Source organism: Sitodiplosis mosellana, unplaced genomic scaffold, assembly GCF_009176505.1.
Source record: "Sitodiplosis mosellana isolate CC-2019 unplaced genomic scaffold, AAFC_SMos_1.0 Smas_scaffold_12, whole genome shotgun sequence".
Classification (NCBI taxonomy): domain Eukaryota; kingdom Metazoa; phylum Arthropoda; class Insecta; order Diptera; family Cecidomyiidae; genus Sitodiplosis; species Sitodiplosis mosellana.
Window position 1 is genome coordinate 1868044 of NW_022595254.1, and position 19827 is coordinate 1887870.

General features: G+C 36.0%; 1 protein-coding gene across 4 annotated transcripts; it reads right to left on the minus strand.

Moving 5' to 3' along the window:
* Positions 1 to 12210: 12210 nt before the first annotated feature.
* Positions 12211 to 19783, minus strand: LOC129567779 (uncharacterized). Of its 4 annotated transcripts, none has more exons than XM_055445053.1 (5): positions 17835 to 19783; positions 16028 to 16657; positions 14813 to 15840; positions 14588 to 14623; positions 12211 to 14351 (listed from the first exon to the last, which is right to left on the minus strand). In XM_055445053.1, exons 1-5 carry the CDS (start codon positions 17956 to 17958, stop codon positions 14172 to 14174), a joined length of 1998 nt encoding a protein of 665 aa, XP_055301028.1. In that variant the 5' UTR covers positions 17959 to 19783; the 3' UTR covers positions 12211 to 14171. The 4 variants fall into 4 exon arrangements, with proteins under 4 accessions (XP_055301028.1, XP_055301026.1, XP_055301027.1 ...); XM_055445051.1 differs by having other exon boundaries at positions 16028 to 16726; XM_055445052.1 differs by having other exon boundaries at positions 14588 to 14626; positions 17835 to 19565.
* Between the last annotated feature and the right edge of the window lie 44 nt (positions 19784 to 19827).

Consider the following 19827-nt stretch of genomic DNA (forward strand, 5'->3'; position numbering starts at 1 on the left):
ATCCCTTCAAAGACAATGAAGACCTTTTATCTCTAATTAGCCTATAAATTATGATTGAAGCCTTTTTCGTATCAACAAACTAGCAATCACAAGCATTTCATTTAAGTATATCTCTTAAGTGACTATGCCATATAATTTATGAATGCCTGAGTCAACAAAATATTGTATATGTATTTCGAACTGTTAAAATCTGTGTTCATTGATAAAAACAAATTAAATTAAAACCCAATTACAAAGAAGCTATTTGTCAAATCACTTGAGAATGGGAATACACGCGCTCATAAGGGAGTTACGCATTTTGACGCATTGCAATAAACAGGTGTTATCAGCTTTTAATGGAAATGAAGTGTTCAATCAGACGTGCGCGCTGGGGGGGAAATTGAAACATTTTTTGTGTTAGTCGAATTGCTTACAAAAACTTGTTGTTTTGTTGTCCGTTTATCATCACTTTTCTGTATGATATATCGGAAAAAGGGAGATGCGGGATGAATCGATTGAATCAAAGAACAAAATGACCTCAGAAAGGTTCACTTTTTCAATACTAAAATCGCTCCCCCTCAGAAAAAAACTCAATTTACCCCCCTCCTAGGATTTGAAACCGTACGCACGTCTGTGTTCAATGCACAAATTGCATCGTACTTTTCGCGAAACCATACTTACCTTGGCCTTTTTTTTGAAAAAAAAGGAGTCATAATTCAATAAAAATGCATTTCGTCATGTTCTGCTGTGAAGTTTTTATTCATTTATTTTTTTTGCTCTTTTTATTATTAGAAGTAAGCCCTGCGATCGTTCGTCTGCATATGTTTATTGCATCGCGTCATATGTGGAACATCTCAAAAAGATATGTGTGTCTAGCATAGTTGAATATTTGTGTCATTCGCATGGCATGCATGCTTGTGTATCGCATAGTAAAACAAGGAATGCAATGGATTTCACTTTTTATTGATTTCAAAACGCAGGTAAGAAACACCGGGAAAAAGGGACTAAAGTGTGATGAAGGGAGCGAACAAAACAAAAAATTGAATACAATGGAAAAGGTTCGGCTGGTTTTGGTTTAGTGTGCATTCAATGCAACGAATTACAAGTGCATCATCACCTGCACCATGCATTTTGTTTTAAAGTCCAATAGGCGTTCGGTTCGATGTGCAGTGTATAACAAAGCAATCGACACAATGTTTCCGACATAGTTCGAAGATGGAATTTTTCGAATCGTCCCCTAAAGTAGAAACAAAAATTATATATATACGAACGGCAAGCTGCATTTTGTAAGTATGGGATTGAATTTCGACCTGACTCGGTGCATTTTTTTCGAGTGTCTTATGATGCCGATTACCGATGCCTACGAGACAACGCATACGATCGCAATCGCACCCGAATGCACTTGTATTGGTTTCGACGAAGCGATGCCAATGTATGTGTGCGATAAACATGTGTTGGAATGTGCTTCGCTGTCAAACAACATGCGGGCCAAATATCGAAGCACCGACACGAAAGCGGACGAGAGAAAGAGAGAGAGAGAGATGAAAAAAAATACGTAACGACCGAACGCCAGAAAAATTGAACCGCAACTTTTTATTTTTAAACTTGGATAAAACACCAATACAAACGCATGGACGGAACTGGGCATATGTGTGTGAGAGAATGGGAGAGAGCAGGCGAACAAGAGACTCGGCTGTACGAAGCCAGTGAGTATGGATAACGAGTGACCGGTATAAAGGCTCGTTTCCAATCGAATGAATTGTAAAAATCGTAATTCAGTTTTAAATTCGTCTCTCTTTTTTTCCGCCGTTCGTTCGTTCGCTCTCTTTTGTCGCCGTCGCGTTCGTATTGAAATCGGTTTCAAGTTTGCATAAACCGAATGTGTCGTCGACATTGTGGAGCATTCAGTTGAAAGCAATTATTGGCGCTCTCAATGCATTTGTGTTGGTAGCACACACAATTCTACTTTTTTTTTTCTTCTCTCGGTTTGTTTGAATGTGTTTGAAGATGGATGGAATGGAACTATAACAAATGGAATGAGAACAGCAGAAGTAAAATATATACTATGTACAGCAGAGGGAAAAAAAGAAGAACATGTAAAAAGCCAATGCAAATTTTTATTGATTGATACGACGAGCGAAATGGGAAAAAAATGGAACATGCGGAGCGGGAAGGAGGCCGAACCAAATTATATATGCAAGTGATGGTGTAATGGTAAAAATGAGTCGTTGGCTTGGCGAGCGAGCGAGAGAGAATTTTTTTCCTCGTAATAGTATTTGTGTCATTCTCAATTTTTGCCTTATATAAAAAAAAATGTATTTTTTTTCCCTATAACAATACCAAATCAGCTCTCGATGTTCTCTTTCTCACTCGCTCGCTCGCTCTCTCTCTCTCTCTCAACCTTTTGTTGCTGCATTGGACTATTTGAACTGAGAACCGCATTTTAATTACACAGCGCAAAAAAAACAGCGTACAAAATAAAAATTATGTAAAATACAGAGACAGCGAAAAAAAAGAGAATGAGAACCGTAGCAACGAACGATGATGGTGACGACGACAAAGACATAGACGATTAAGCGATTTGTATGTGTGCATTGAATGCCCAGGGTAAAATAATTAATTCGCAGAGACGCGCAAGTTTTTTTTATTCGTTCATGCATCATTTTGGCGTTGAGTGTTCGGTTCGTTGTTTTTTTTTTCTCTGCGCTTCGCTAATGTATTTTATGGCATTCTTTTTTATTTCGTCGGTCGGTCGGTTGGTTGCTCGTGTGAAGTGGTATGAGCAGCAATATTTGAGATTGTGTTGGTGAACGAAAAAAAAGAAGAAATATTTCGTTTCGATGAGACAAAGCCAAACTCACCACACACCAGCACACAAAAACGCCAAGCTATTCTCAGCAAATACAGAGCAAGAATGTTCCCTCAACAACATATAAAAAAAATACATATAATTGTATGTATTAGCGTCTGCGATGTCGATTAAAAAGAAACGATGCCTCGATCGACAATGTTCCACACACGCTGTGTGTGCTTCGTGAAATGTACGACATCTTTCTTTCGTTCGTTCGGTCGGTCGCTTCGTTCAATATATATACACTTTTTTTTCGCTTGCTTGCCTACTTGCTTGCTTTCAATAATGAATTTCCTTTATTCGTGACTTAATATCGATTGATTGAACTCAATTTAAAATGGACGCCAAACTGCATGCCAGTGCCAAAGCCTTCCATCCAGTGGGAACCGCTTCGAACGATTTGCATGCTTCGAATCCATGATTCCCAATCATTTGTTTCACCCAAACTTCAGATACAATGTAATTTCGAATTGAAAAATTATAGGCGAATCGAAAAGTTCTTTGTTCTCTTCAGGTTCGCTATACTCTAGCTTTGCAAGTCAAAATGACGCAAACATATGTTATTCGCAAATGGCCAACGCCACTGGCCACGCTTCAAAATTCCATAGTTCGCATCATTTTTTTTTCATTCTTCGTTCATATTCTCGTCGTTGCTATGCCATCGTGGCTTCTTCTTTGTTTTTTTGCCGTGTGTCTCACTCGCTCTGTGTGTATGTAGCGCTGTTTTGGGTGCTACTGTTTTATTTTGTAGTTTTTTTTAGTGCAATCAAAGAAAGTCAATATGCCATGGGAAAATTTGTTCACTCACAATAGAAATGGAAAGAATGTAAATAAAACAAAAAAAATCAAAATAAAAACAACGAATTATCGAAAGAGACAGAGAGAGAGAGACATACACACGCTCGAATAAAGCAAAGGGAACAACACAGAACAAAGAAAAAGAAGAAGAATAAGAAGACGTCGACGAAAAAAACAGCAACAACACAGAATCACTGTCTGCAACGTGCGTTTACGAACTGCTTGGCTTTCCTTGTTTATTTATTATTATCATCAGCATTTTTGTGGTGATTTCATTGACATCAAGCACCGGCATATTTTAGCGCCGTACTTGCACACATCACACAATACATAAATGCCAGAGCTCTGCTCTACGAAATTACAATGGGAAAAAAATGGGGAAACAGAACAACACAACACAAAACAAAATGAACATGAACAAAAAGGAAGAGAGAAAAAAAGCATATAAAAACAAAAAGACGATGACGACGACGACGACGATGACGGCGACAACAACGAAGCCGATGAGTGTAACATCAAACAGCAAACAAAATATAAATCGACGAAAGCGCAAAGCAGAATGAAATTCAGAATTGTCAATAAAAAAAGAAGAAAACAGCACGAAAAGCGATGCTTTCAATTTCACATGTATAGACGAAAAAAGAGACGAAGCAAGAAAAAAGAGTGACTCTAGATTGCAATGTGTAACACATATTATTGTGAAGGTCTGGTTCAATGTAAACATAATATTCAGTCCTCCGTTTGGTTCAGTTCGGTCTTCTTCACTGACTGGCGTTGCTGCGTGTTTCTCTCTCTCTCTCTCTCCTTTCTTTCTTTCTTTTTGTATTCCACTCTTTTCCTTTTGCTCATATTATATTTTATTTTTTTTCGTCTTCATTTTCCTCTCGTTGTTTTCATAGAGCGGCAGCGAGTCAATTGAGAGTGTGCCACTGGTGTGCCGAGAGCGCGTACAAAACGTGTGTGTATGATATGATGTGTGTGCCGGCTAAAAAACCGTGCTAAGAAAAGCGTTCGACATTGCCGGTTCTCTCTCTCCCTCTCCCTCTCGCTGTGTGTGTGTTTTTTTGCGCTGCTTCTCTTTTCCATTCCTTTTTCTATATTTAAGCTATTCAGCCGGCGAGTGATAAACATACATTACGAGTGTGCTTTGCCTTTTTGTTCACCTCCTCTTTATTTTGAGTACGTACATTCATCTTCCTATTTTTCTATGTTTCTTCTTATTCGTAACAGCGAAAAAGCGCAACAGATGAATAAGAAACAAAAACCGAAAAATATACATGAGAGAACGAGTAATAACAACGTAGAACAAAATAAAAGGAAAAAAAGTAGCAGCAACGACGACGACGACGACGACGACGAAACAGCGAGAGGAAGAGAAATAGCAGAATTTACTACGACGACAGAGCGTGCATCGAGTCGAGTACACACGCTTCACTTTATTGTTATTATTGCCGTTTTTCCTTTCGCTCTGTTAGTCTCTATATCAAGAGACAGATAGAGAGTCTATTCAGTGTGTTAGGAGTAAACAGGCATAGCCAGAGTCAAAGGCAACGACTCGGCGTGCCCGGCTTTTTACACACCAAATTCCTCGGAATGGATAAACGAAAATCATCATACTCACACCATACGCGGAGCGCGCGAATATCAAGCGCGGGTGCACACTTACTCTCGATAAAGAAATACACACGACACACCACACATCGAACGTATTATGTGTGAACAACAAACATATATCGGGGGAAAAAAATATGTGGATGATAGAGGAAAAACGGTGACGGTGTATATTACATGCATGGCACATTGATTAAGCCATCATATGGGTTAACATGCCATTGAGCATAATAACAAAAACACCGAGAGAAACGGAGAGCCACAAAGTGTGTGCCAGAATCAAGGAGTCAGATAAAGACCGAGACGAGCTGTAACAATATTAAACGAAAACAACAACAGAAAACAGCCGATGTGTGTCCATAACACTGGCTGAATATCATCGTGTAACATCAGGGCCACAGAGAGACAAAGCGACCGAGAGACAGAGAGTGAAACGGTGAGTGTGTTATCGAATCGGCGTGTAAACGCGCGAGACGTTCCAATGAATATGGGGGAAAAGGCGCAAAGTACACTAAAAATCCACACTAAAAAGAAAAACGACGTAAATATAATAGGTATATTACGCTTTGACTATACTTCTTCCATTCTTAATTTTCATGTGTGGGGCACTCGCACTCTTTCTTTTCCGTATCTCTCTCGTTGAATGGAGGGAAGCGCGCGCTCGCTCGCGAGCTCCGCACTCGCACAATATTATATCCAAGTGTGTGTGTGTGTTGTTTTGGTTCGGGCTTTTGGTTTAGTTTTCTTTTTGTTCTCTTGTGTTGTTGCTTTTTATCGGTCGTACGCTTTTCTCTAGTTTCCGATAAACCGAATGGCACACTGAAATTTCACGAACGAAGGGAATCACAAAGGCAGCAGTGATTCAGCACGCAGCAAGTTGTAGTAACAAACAGACAAAAATAAAATGAATTTAAAAAAACAACAACGGCAACAACAGGAGAACGGCGCAGAGAAAGAGAGCGAGAGAAAGAGCACATGAAAAAAACAGATGATCGGAGGCCCTGATCTGAATGGAATGAATTTGTTTGCATTCTGTTATGCCGTTGAGGCCAAGAAGATGAAAAACCGAGACCCAGACATAGAAAGGCGAGCAGACAAAGCAGCAGCAGCAGCAACAACAACAACGACGACAACGAAAATAATATAATGTAAAATAAAATAATCAGAAATAATGCGAGGAATGTTGCGAAAGCATAGAAAGGAAAATACGAAAAATAATTGTGTGTGCTCGATGCTTGGTGCTCGCGCTCGCCGTCATCGTACTCACTAGTCTGAACGCTCTATCACTCGGTACATGGAGTGTCGTAGACTATGAGAAAACCATGACGATGCATAGAGCCCATGGAGTGAGTGAGTGTGTTGAGAGTGTGGCATTTTTCAGGCAAAATGAAAAAAGCACAAGGAAACCCAAAGCAACACACATGTACGTATTGAATGGTTTGTGCAGAGTGGAGCTGCAGATACAAATGACTTGAGATGAATCGCGCTATTCGATTGCATATATGCTCGAGTGTAATGTTAATAGGACGAGATTTAATGTTGGCAAACAAAAGGCAAGCAGAAAACGCAGAAAAGTACCGACGATGGGTAATGATGATGACGACGTCATCGACGGTAACTATCCGAGCAACACGCTCACTTGCTCTTTTCACTTCTTATTGCGGGGCTATGCCGTTGTTACTATTCTCTCCTTCTTCGGCTGTTGCTGGTGCTGCTTTTCTGTCTTCGATACCGGCGTTCACACACGTTACAGATAGCATTTCTTTTCTTCTTTTTTATGCGTTTGACTCAGTGTATCGTTATTGCGTTTTTACATGACCTTACTTTATTTTGGTCGTTTTTCCTCATTCCCCCCTCTCTCTCTCTCTCTCTCTCTCTCTCGCTCTGTATTTACTATGAATGCTACAATTCTCATTCAGTGGCGCTTTGCTTGCATTGTGTCTGTTTACGCTTGTTTATATTTTTCGTGTTGCGTTATGTGCTGTTGTTGTTGTTGTTGTTGTTTTCTTCTCTTCTCTTCCTTTCTTTTCTGATTTTTGCATCATCTTCTCTGTTTTTCTTTCAATTTTGTGTGCTGTGTAGCACGTTGTTATTTTGATGCTTTTCTGTTTTTCTCGTCTAGCGAAACGACCGCAAAAGGGAAAAAGCAACGAAACGACCTAACTGTAAAAGCAATCTCTCGTTTTTACACACCACGCTCTTTTTATGATTCGGAATCTATGCGAGTGCTGGGTCGCGTGCGCGCGAGCGCTTACTTACCAGCCAGCACACACAGAGAAAGAGAGAGAGGGCCGAATAAACATAGATTTTATGTTTTCGTTTTGCTTCTGCCATTCAGCTTTTTCTCTCATCATCATCATCATCATCATCGTCTTCTCTGTCTCTCTCTCCTCATCTCTCTGTTTTTGTTTATTTTATTTGTTTGTCGTGTGCTTTGGCGCACATATGATCGCCCTACGAGTATTTTCCTTTTCGTTATGCAACCCATTTTGGTGCGGTAATATGTTTTCATCGCTTCTTTTACACACACACATTGTCTGTCTGCCGGTGTGGCATAAAGAGAAATGAAAACGAGAGACTGAAGAAAGGCAGGCAGACAGACATACATACAGAGAGAGTAGGAAATTTTCGATGCCGAATTATGCGAATGAATAGTAAAAGTGGTTAACACGTTAGATGAATACCATCGTTGCCATGACCTTGTCACGTGCGTACTTATTGTGTACAGACAATTTATCCTTACCGAATTGCAATTGCAGGGCGTGTGCATGTGCCGGTATGGCACACATGCACATATACTGAGAGTGCACTGCACTCTCTCCGTCAGCACATCGATCTAATCTGGTATAGATTGTTATGGCTTGCACCATCGCAAAAAATCATAAAAACTGGATTTGTTTTGTTTTTTTTTATTTGTTTTATAAGTATCATATATTTAGAATATAAGAGAAATCAAGAGTTAAACAAAGTACAATCGTGTGTTGGAAAATAATCATAAAAATATGTAGAGCAGAAAAAATAAAACAGATTAAATGATTAACATATCTAGTGAAAATAATAATAGAGTCAATCTGTTTATTATTCAATAATATAAATGATATATATCATAAATGTAATAAAAAAAATAAATCAATAGAGGAGAAATGAATGTGACATCTCGACAACCGATTTTCACATTTCCGAGAAGAAAAAAACATAATTTTCTTTTACTTTTTTGCTGTGTGTGTGTGTTTTTCTTTTTTTTCATTTTAAGTTTAATGCATTTTTTCTGCGAATAATTTTGCTCTGTTTTTTTTCTCTCTCTCTTTTTTATTTACCTAATGATAAAGCGATTGGATATTATCGCCGAAAAAAAAGTATAAATTGTGTAAATATGAATCAATTTGTTTCTAACGTTCATTGATCTATTCGTTTCGAAACAGTTTAAATTTTTTTTTCTTCAAAATAAAAGCTAACACATATATAAATGAACGAGATGCACACAACACGCAATCACAGCGCGTGTTTCGAGCCCATGCCAATTGAGAGACTGACTGTGACAAGATTGAGTGAGTGATACAGACGATATTCTGTTGTCGCGCGAACCAAACAACCGATTGTTCAAAATGCAAAATTCAGCGTGAATTCTATATTAAAAATAAAAGGAGAAAAGAAAACAGTCGAAACAAGCTGCCGTGAATTCGTAAAAGTGCAACATTCCAACGTACAAAAAGGCATCTATTTTTGAATTTTGCATTGGACATTTGGTTGACGGGCGACTGCATGCGCATACCAAATGACAACGTGGAATTAGTTTATTCGGCTGATTTCATGTGTACGTGCGTGTGTTTGTGTGCATATCGTTCGGTATACAATTTTTCATCTTGTTCTTTAAACATTTTCACTGTTTTCACCTTTCATATGTTTTTCTTTTAAGCCAATAAAACTTAAATTTATAGAGGAAAAAAAAGATATAAATTTTGATTAATCGATTTCATGTTTTTTTGCAAATATAAATAAAAAAAAAATCATATGAATATGCGCCAATGCTCAAGCCCTTGCATCTCAAATAATACAGAGATAAATTCAGTTTTGAAGGTGTCTTGAATATTCGTGCTGATTCAGAATTTTGCCCGTTTTCTTGTCACCTTTAATTGGCAAATCAACGAAATTGATAATGTTTGAATTATTCTTTTTTTGATTTTTGATGTCATTTTTTGTGGGTGTGTGTGTTTTTTTTCCATCTTAGTAAATAGTTATTTAATAGTTTTAGCTCGTGATCTACTTTATAAGTTTTCGTTTTTAATTTTCTTTTACTTTATTCTGTTTTTCTTCTCTTTCTGACATTGTTCCTTAGTATGTTTAATTAATTTATTTTTTGCTTGCAATCTTAAGTGGTTTTCTGGCATATGAATTTCATATGTATGCTAGATGCTTGTTGTTGTTCAATTTTTTTTCTGTTTGTCGTAAGAAATGTATCTAATTTTAGGTTATTATTCATTAGAAATATAGCTAATAAGATTTTCTCATTCGCCAGCATTTTCATTTATTAACATTTCGTTTATGTATTGTTGTGAAAAACTGAATAATGAAGAAAAAAACATTAAAGAATTAATTGCCTAGAATGTGTCTAAAAACAAAGAAATCAATACGGTTTTCCCCCGGATGTATTTGCTACCACAAAAAAGTCCATTCACCTTTATTTTAACTGACCAAAAAAAAAAAAATAAAAGAAGAAGAAGAAAAAAATTAACAATATCTCACCCATGTTTACATTTATTTAGATTCCCTTGTCTTACTACTTTATATAATCATAAGACGATCATGCTGCTGGTGTTCATTTACTTGTTTCTCTTTTTAGTCCGATTCATCGATTTTACTGTTTAAAATTTTACACAATTCTGTTACTTTTGTTCGGTTTTTTCGCACACATATTTTGGAAAACTACAATTCTGGCCATTATTTTCTCAGATCAGTCTGGATCTACATATTCAATACAAAAGTGCCAATTTTTATCGTTTGTTTCAAAACACAATCACTTTTGACTTTTTACATTCTAAACCGCGCACGTGGCTGCGCTTGTCAAACACCAACGATCGATTTTTCTCCAGTTTTTTCTTCACTTTTCTACTTTTGGAATATCAAATATGTGTGTGTGTGTGTGTGTATGTGTGATTTCGCCCAGTTTTTGATCAGTTCGCAACAAGTGCCTTGTTCAAATGATTCAAATATAAATGTGTTCATTTGGAAATATAGTCTACACTTTTAACACATTAACGTTCTAAATATGTATATATAGTAATTTTTTTATTTATTTTTAATCAATAGTCCGTATATCAATTGTTAGGTGTAATAATAGTAAATGCATAAGTAACAAATATTTTCTTTATTCATTCATTTTCCGCCCACCGCATGTGGTCAAGTTATCTCTGTTCAATATTCAGCCAGTTTATTCATATTTTATGTGTGTGTTCTTTTTTCAGTTGTTTTTTTTTTCTTCTTCTTTTTGCTATAAGTCTTAGAGCTAAATATAGGTCATCATTTTTATCGTTCATAACAACTACTGCATGTTCTTCATTATTTTAATCTTTTTTCTTTTACTTATGTGTTAACTTGCATTTTGCATACAGTAAACCGAATGGGAGTTTGTCTTTTTTTTCCACATAAAAATGGTTCTTTTCCTTAATCTTTTGTTGCAATTACCGATTTTTCAAATTGGATGTGTTTCGCATGGAAATATTCCCTAATCCTATGAAATCATACCATATTTTCCCTATAATCTTCCGAAAAAAAAAATCAAAATCATAATAAACAAAATAACACATATTCTGTCGGCTATCTCTGTTTTACACACAATGCGGCTCATATATATTCATATTTTTTTCTCTTTCATTAGATCGAATGCTTCAGCTTTGATTTTTGAATCGGTTGTCATTTGATTTTCGTCATCTTTATCTATTTTACTTGTTTGTTTGCTTTGTTATTTTTAACGATATTACACTATTATTTTTCTCTTTCTTGTTTTAAATGTATAGGCTTAGGTAAATGTGTTCAGTTATTTTCATTATTCATAATTCAAATAGTATATAATAATTGTTTAAGTTGGTTGCTTCAATCATTTTATTCTTCATCATAATTAGTTGTCGTTTTTCTTTGTCTAATATTTAAGAGTCTTGTTTATGTGTTTCCTTTATGTGTCTTGCTTGATTTCTGTATAAATCAGTTTATAAGATATATAATAATATCCTCGTATAGTTTGTTGTTTGATTTGTTTGTTTTTTTATACATATATAATTAATTCAGCTTTGTTCAATTAGTTTTGTTTGTTACTGTATACATGTGTATAAAATGCAGGTGAATATGAGTCTGAGTTGTGTTTTCTTTTTGTCGTCTAGCTCTATTTGATTCCTATTTTCGATTCGTTTGGCTTCATTTTACTTGGTTTCTTTAGTTCATTCAATTACGTGGTGGTGGTGGTTGTGTTGGTGTGTTTTTTTTTACTTTAAACTAATTTTCTGCTTTGCAAGAGCACAGTGAATCTTCTGTTTCTTCTACGTTATTTTATTTTGTTCTTTCATAAGCATGGACTACTCTAACTTGTCAAGAGACTAAAATTTTGTTCGCATTGGAAAGCATAATGGAATAAGGCAAAATATTGTGCACACACATTTCGCATTGTGTGACTGTGGATGACTAACACAAAATCCATGCTCTCATTCTCTCCGTCGAGAGATGTTCTTTCCATTTTGGTGTGGACTTTTGGACAGAAAAGACTCCATTAAAACGAAGAGGCGATTTTTTTTTTGTTCGCTTTGAAATGACCAAAATAAACCGAATTTTGACGCGAAAGAGATAAATTAAACGAAAAAAAAATATATAGATAGATCTGTTGCTACGATGACGAGGGGCTGGGGATGGGGCTGGGGATGGGGCTGGGTATGAGTCATGTTTTTCTTTTGTTCATTCAATGAGCGCAAATAAAAAATAGTTGATTCTTTTTATTAGGACTATTGTATTAATTAGCGTATGTTTGTGTGTATACATTTCATACCAATTTGTTATTGTTATTTTGATTTTGGTTACCCTGAGTTGAACTGTCTTACTATTTCCATTTTCTTCTGTTTATTTAATGTAAATTCACTTATTCGGTTTTGTGTTGTTGTTTTCGTTTAAATTTTTCATTTGCTATTGCTATTGCTATTGTTTCCCTTTTGTTTTTGTTCTGGTAATCGTTTGTCTATGAGTTCGTACAAGAAACATAATGTGTGAACTAATCGATTTATCCGAAATAAAATGAACGAACAACAATTTGAAAATTGAAAAAAAAAGAACAACATAAAAATAGTTGCAAAAAATGACAATTAACCGTTTCATTAATATCTCATCGAGTTTTAATTTCTCGCTTCAATATGAAATTCATCTATAGAGTAGGTACATCATATTATTAATTTTTTTCTACATTTCTCTGTCTTTAAAGTTATTTCTGAGGTTATTTATTCCATAGTTCTGAGGCTATTCATTTTGTTGTTGTTGTTCTTGTTGTGAGTAATGCATATTTATTTACGTATCGGTTGCATTTTGTATCATTTCTTATTCTCTCTCTCTCTCTCTCTCTCTCTCTCTCAAGAGTCGCACTCTTTGTTTTTGTGAACTTGTAGTATATTGTATGGTGTCTTCCAGAAGAAATAAACATATCTATAAATGTATATCAACACAACAGTTATCTTGTTCTTTTCTATGTGGAAACACGAATCACGTATGCAAATTCGCTGCACAAAAATCAATAATAATAATTAAAAAAAAACGTACAAGTCGTCCGAGAAAAACAAACACCCTGCTGTATTCCATTGAACAGAAAAAAATTGGAAAAAGAACATATGTAAGGATGAATAAAAAAGAAGAAGAAGAAGAAGATTATTCTTTCTCTCAGTTTGATTATTATTTCTGTTTCAATTCAACTATTCACTAACGATAAGAAGATCATTTAACCGTAAATCAATAAATCTTAGATCTATATTTATTTGTCTCTATTCTCTCATGAACGATTTGCTTGCTTAAACGCGAATTTATTTCATCTTTCTTTTAATTCGTTTTTTTCTTCCTTCGGCAAGTTGAAAATTAGAATCCAATAAAGTATAGCGCAAACAATAAGGATTTTCTTTCGCATTCTCTTCGTTTTATCTTCTTCAAAACAATTGCTCTATCGCTCATACTTGCAATAAAAAAAAGCGAGCGCGCACTATGCAGGAAAAAAACTCTCTCTAACATTTCATCTGTATACTTGTCTTAACAAGGAAAAAAAATAGATATAGTTCTCAAAGTGTAAAAAAAATCGTGTTTGGAAAAAAATACAATTCCAACGGGAAATGTGTTGTGAATCTGCTGCTTTTCGAGTATTAAATTAGAATTTTATTTACATACGTATGTGTAGATCAATTGATAACCATGAAAATAATCGATTTCAAAAGAACAAAAAAAAAACAGTTTAGTTGTGATCCTTTTTTGTAAAAAGCTCGCACCAATTCGAAGTTTTTTTTTTCTTTCATTCTTACGTATCATATCAACACTACTGTCCTGTATATTCTTGTCATTTCTTTTCATTGTGTATATTTTCACTTTTTTTGTCTCTCTTCTAAAACGCGTTTTCTTCTTTTAATCGCTGCAAAATTATCTGTTTGCTTGTTTGCCTGCCCTATACCTTTCGCACCATATCACTAAAATGTATGATATAATTGATGTATATATCAAATGGGGGGGAGATACTTACGACACCGTGTGAGCAGTTTTAGCGGATAGGATGATTTGATTTTTGTTGTAATTGATTCCTAACATAAAACAATATGTTTCGCGCGAGATGAGTAGTGTTCGTGGCGGTGGTGGTGCTGGTGGTGGTCAAGGAGTACAAGGGGGATGTGCATTACGTGATGCGTTTGAAACGTTTTTTAATTGACTGTTACATTTGTTGACGACTCAATGGATGTTGAATGTGATGGATCTGGATTTGTTGTGGATGCAAGTTCAAATTAAGCAACGGCGACTGCGATGTCAGCATATGAGGCAAATGTTGAATTTGATGAAGATGCGGATTCAGCTGAAGCGCTTGATTTGTGCTTGGACCAGGATTGTATTGGAACTGTGTCGATTCCGTTTGAAAATCGATGAAAGGAGAAAAAAAGAAACAAAAACCACAACAAAACATTTAAATGAATAATTTATGCCGTTGACTTTTTTGGTATTTTCAGATCAACGCTCAAACTCAAATTTCAAACGAAAAATCTTATGAAATATTTACGATAGATAAGCGAACGTAACTCCATTGAAGTTGTTTTAATTATATATAAATATCAAAATTGGAATAAAAAAACTCACCGTATTGATTGCGATCGGCTGCGGAGGAGGCTGATACTGCTTAAAGAAAAGGAAAGAAAAAAACGCCGAATGTAATTTATTTATAATTGAATTATTTACACCTTGAATTAAAGGAACGGCTCTCTCTCTCTCTCTCTCTCTCGCACATTCATACACCGCGTTTACCGAGAATGGATGGTTGATGCTTAGTTTTAATGTAATCAATTAAATTAAATCAATGCTTACCTTCTGTTGGTGTTGGTGTAATTGGATGACATGATGTTGTTGTGTATGATCGAGCTGAATGGTTTGTGGCTGTTGGTGTTGTTGTACTTGAGTCACTTGGGGTTGATGTGACTGCGTAGTAATATGATGTGCTTGAGTAGTTTGGGTAACAGGAACCGATTGGTGAGTCTGAATTGTCTGTTGGCTATGCGACTGCTGATTGACTTGAGCTTGCTGGTTTTGCTGCTGCTGTTGCTGTTGTTGTTGTTGCTGCTGCTGCTGTTCGTTTTGTGACGTATTCAAAGTGTCACTCGAACCATTTGGATCGAATTTGCCACGCTTGAAGCGGCCGTATAGTGAACTGTACGGCAAATTGTAATGAATAGCTGCTTGATTTACGGACATTTGACCCAAACGAACCGATTCCAATGCTTCCAACATTATATCCTCCGACCATGGTGTTGGATTCGAACGCGACAATTCAATGCCTTCGCGTTTGCAACGACCGTACAATGTACCGGTTGGAATGCCAAATTCAGCGCTTGCCTTTTGCACTGAGGTGTGTCCACCGCGGATTGCTTCAAGTGCACGTTCCAAGTCTTCGGGCGACCATGTCGTTGGTGCGGCATTGAACGGAGCGGCCAAGCGGATACCTTCACGCCGGGCAATTTTGTAGAGAGTCGATGATGGAATGCCATAAGCTTTGGACGCTTTATTTGCCGAAATTTGACCAGTGCGCAGAGCATTCAAAGCACTGTTGAGTGAGTCTTCGTTCCACGATTTAGTTGGGCCATCTTTTTTCGGCGTATCAATGCCGAGACGATGAGCACGTTGCCAAAGTGTGGTCGATGGAATGCCATATGTCATGGATGCTTTAGTTAAGCTCATATTATGGCTACGAAGGGCTTCTAATGCCGAATCCATATCTTCTTGTGTCCAAGTTTTTGGACTGTTTTGTGAGCTCTTTTCATTCTGTGATGTCAAATTGGTGTATTGTGGCGATGAGCGATCGGACGATGATTCATTCATATTAGTATCTTCGCTAGTGTCTGTACAAACAAAACGATTCAAAGAATTCGAAATGAGGTTATGATTAGTTAAACACTAAATTTTTCGATAATAATAATGATTGATGATTCACGACAGTGACCACTTTTTTGGTTCGTGTTTTTTTTTTGTGGCAAAAATGAAATATTAAGAATGCGGTGTTTGTCTATGTGTGTGAGTGTTACTTACCCATTTGATGATTTTTATTTTGTTTGGATTTGGACTTTTTCTTCGGTCGCTCTTGCTTCACGATGCTTAGATCGACCTCAATATTCGGTTGCGACGGTTGATGCGGTGTCGACGGCTGTGAAGGCATTTGCTGGTTGTGAATTTGTTGGACTTGCACTTGATGATGATTGTTGTGAGACTGAGCTTGAATCTGCTGGAAATGATCGATTTGCATCGGTGCCGCATTGTTCGGTTGAGACTGTTGTTGTTGTTGTTGTTGCTGCTGTTGTTGTTGTTGCTGTTGCTGATGTGGGGTCGATGGTTGTGAAGGCATTTGTTGGCTGTGAATCTGATTCTGTGCTTGATTCGAGAGGTTGCTATGCGGCGAACGTGGTTCCTCTTTTATATTCAACTCGGGCTCTTGCTTAATCACAACACCCGGCTCAATTTTAATCGTGTTCACATTGATTAATTGAGCCTGTGAATGGGGTATATGATGTTGAATGTGTTGTGTGTACGCCTGATGATTTGGAATTTGTTGCTGTGTCGGTGGCGGCGGCGGCGGATGATGCGCATATTGTGGTGTAATCTGTTGATAATGCTCAAGTTGCTGCATCGAATATTGCACTGGCGCCGCACGATTATCAATTTCTAAAGTGTCGGGATCAAGTGAACGGAGCGTTTCAAATTTAATTCGTACATCACCATTTGGCGTTAAGTCTATACGGATCCATACCAAATTTTATAATCCAACATAACACAACACACGATCCAAATAACCAAAGTATCAAAAAAAAATATTCCAAAAAAAGAGTAAAAGAACAAACAAAAATGCATTAAAAACAACAAAAAAAATTAAGACAAAACAATATATTTGACGAAACAGCAAAAAATCATTATGAAATAATTTTTTTTGCCATTTGCACTTAAATACTAAGAACGCTACCGATTAACGAATATTATTTATTGTGTACGAAAAAAAATCAAGAAGAAGAAGAAGAACTACAGAAAAGAAAAAAAAACTATGCTAAAAAGAAAACGACTGCGAGGAAAATGCATAATAACAGTAATAATCATCATATCAAATAATATCACCATATAAAAATGCACGATAATACGTGTATCGAAATCTAAATCTATAATATAAAGAGAAACTACAATACGGCTGGCATTTTAGTGTGCTGTATATATTTTTTTTTGCTTCATACTTCTGCTTGTACGTATATATTCAACGTATTTATATAGAAAGATATATTGGCTGCCGTTCATGCATTAACAACCATTTATAAGAAAGTTTTACACCGCAAACTTCGACAAACGATGACGACGACCGCGATGGCAGCGGCAACGACACAATAATAATAAGAAGAAGAAGTAGAGAAAAAAAGAAATTCAATTGAACGAAATTGTGTATGCATATCGATACAAAAAAAAAAATAAAAATAAAAAAAGAATATGAGAAACTGATTAAAACTGAATTTCTGATCTAAATTCGTCGTTTTTTTTCTTCTTGTCGATCGAAGATGAAGCAACGATGGAGAAGAAAAATAATAATAAAGTCTCGCCTTAAGTGGATTGGCGTTCCATTTGCACTGTAAATGCCATATCGTCGATACACACGGTCAAGTACAAACATGCACAAAAAAAACTAAAACTAAAGAAAAATTCAGCGAGAAGACGTGTAGAAAATAAAACGGTTTTTTCTCCCTTTGTCCAAAAACTACTTAAAACCCAAATTTACAACATTTTCGATATGCGAATAAAATAATTATATTTATATATATATATATATACTTAAATGCATGGAATCGAATATGGTCTCACTTACTTGACAAGTCTCTGGCATCGTTATTCGTCGTAGGATTGAGATTAACGCTTTCCGTTACTTTGGTTGCTTGCGGTGCAGGTGGTTCTGGAGCAAAATCTAAAAATCCCATTGGAACACCAACCATTTTGAAATTCACAATAATTTTTCGTTCGTTTTTATTCAAACTTAATCACTCACACACGGTCGTTTCGGTTTCAACACTTAAAAAAAATCTATCGAATATAGTCGTTTAATAATTTTGTTCAAATAAAAAATCGTATTTTATTCAACTTTTCAAAATGTCCATTGAATCACTAAAACAAAACGCCTTTCGGATGTGTATTTTTTTTCCCCGAATGGTATGCATGCGAGAGGAAAAAACAGGTCCTTTAACTCGACTCTCGATGAAAAAACTTAAACTCTATTCTTTTTTTTCTGTAAATTCACTTCTTTGCTGCTTCGCTTTTTTTTGTGTTCGACCATATAATTTGTGTGTATAAGAGGTGAATATCACTCGGTGTGTTTGTGGATGATGATATATGTACAGTGTGTACAGTGTGTGTTCGATGTATATATGAGAACAGCACACGTTTTTATTTGTGTATAGTATTTGTAATAATTCTCTCTTTCTCTCCGCGTGTCCGTGTGTTTGGTGTGTACGGCTCAGTTCAGGCGTGTGTACGTATTATATATATATATATATATGTACATATATAGGAGACGATGAGGAACACTGTGTGTATAGGTTACCGCAAATAGCAGGTTAAGTCTTCGTCAACACAATAAATAAAATTTAACACCAACATGAAAAAAAGTAATTCTTTTCTTCTCTCTTGCTCTTTTTTTCTCTCTCTACTGTACACACGTATACACACACTTTTATATTGGTAGACAATTTTTTTTATACTTCATCTATATCTATACAAATTCGATTTGACCATATAACCCGAAACGGAAAAAAATTATTTTTCAATCAGTTCATTTTGCAAATGAAGTAGAATTTTATTTTAATTTTTGATTCACATGATTTTTATCTCTCAAACACTAGGAAACAATATTTTTTCCCATACACTACACCATAAATTCAACGGATGATTATTGAAAAAAAAAATTGGTTGGCAATTTTATTTTCTGGGATAGCCGTGAAAAGAAATAGAAGAACTTGAAAACGAAACAAAATGCAACGAAAAATTGACGTCAAAAACTTTTTTGTCGGTGGCTGGTTGGATGTATGTTTCACCACAACACCTGTAAAACTTCCATTAAAAACACTTTGTAAATATTAACAAAGGCTTGGTTGGTACTCTTTTTTCGAAAATGTTCGGTGTATAAAGCATCGGAATGGCGGCTGCTGTCAAGGTCACGACAATAACCGTAAAACTAAAATGAAAAAATACGAAATATCCAAATAAAATGTTGCATACGTTCGATGGCTGGTCGCTACTGCAGCAAACTATAACCGGATAAGAAGGATAAACCGGCAACACTACGGCATAACATACACAAGGCACACACATACGCACACACATACTAATGCAAACGGAACCGAGAAAAAAATCGTACGAAACGAATATAAAAATACCGAAGAAAAATGTCATTAAGCCGAAAAAAATGGTTCAGGTTGATAGCCTCACTCGTACGTAATGGATTCGGAGTGTGGGTTATGGTGTTGATTGCTTGTCAGCGGTAATATTTGTATTGATTGTTTCGGTTGCATTTTGCAGTGCGTCTATCGTCTCACTCTCTCCGTCGGAGACACCGAGCAATTTGTGCGAATGTATTTTTCACCCAATCAAATGTATGACTATCAGTTTTTGCTTGACTAGTTCATTGCATTTTTGATGGCAGAACTTTTTTTTAGCACTTGAATCAAAATGACCACTGAACGTACCCTTTCTCGTTGACCGTTTCACTGAATCAATAGAACACCAATGGGATGTGCGATTTCAATGAGGTGGAAAAAGCCCATCATTCTAATAATATTTCAATTGAAACTTTTGTTGATAATTTCAAT

Excerpts from the sequence above, each read along its gene's own strand:
- LOC129567779 (XM_055445050.1), bottom strand. The coding sequence starts at position 17,958 with ATGGTTGGTGTTCCAATGGGATTTTTAGATTTTGCTCCAGAACCACCT. Across the intron at positions 16,727-17,834 it reads CGATGCCAGAGACTTGTCAA|ACTTAACGCCAAATGGTGAT; the intron begins GTAAGTGAGACC and ends GGATCCGTATAG. Across the intron at positions 15,841-16,027 it reads AAATAAAAATCATCAAATGG|ACACTAGCGAAGATACTAAT; the intron begins GTAAGTAACACT and ends TTGTTTGTACAG.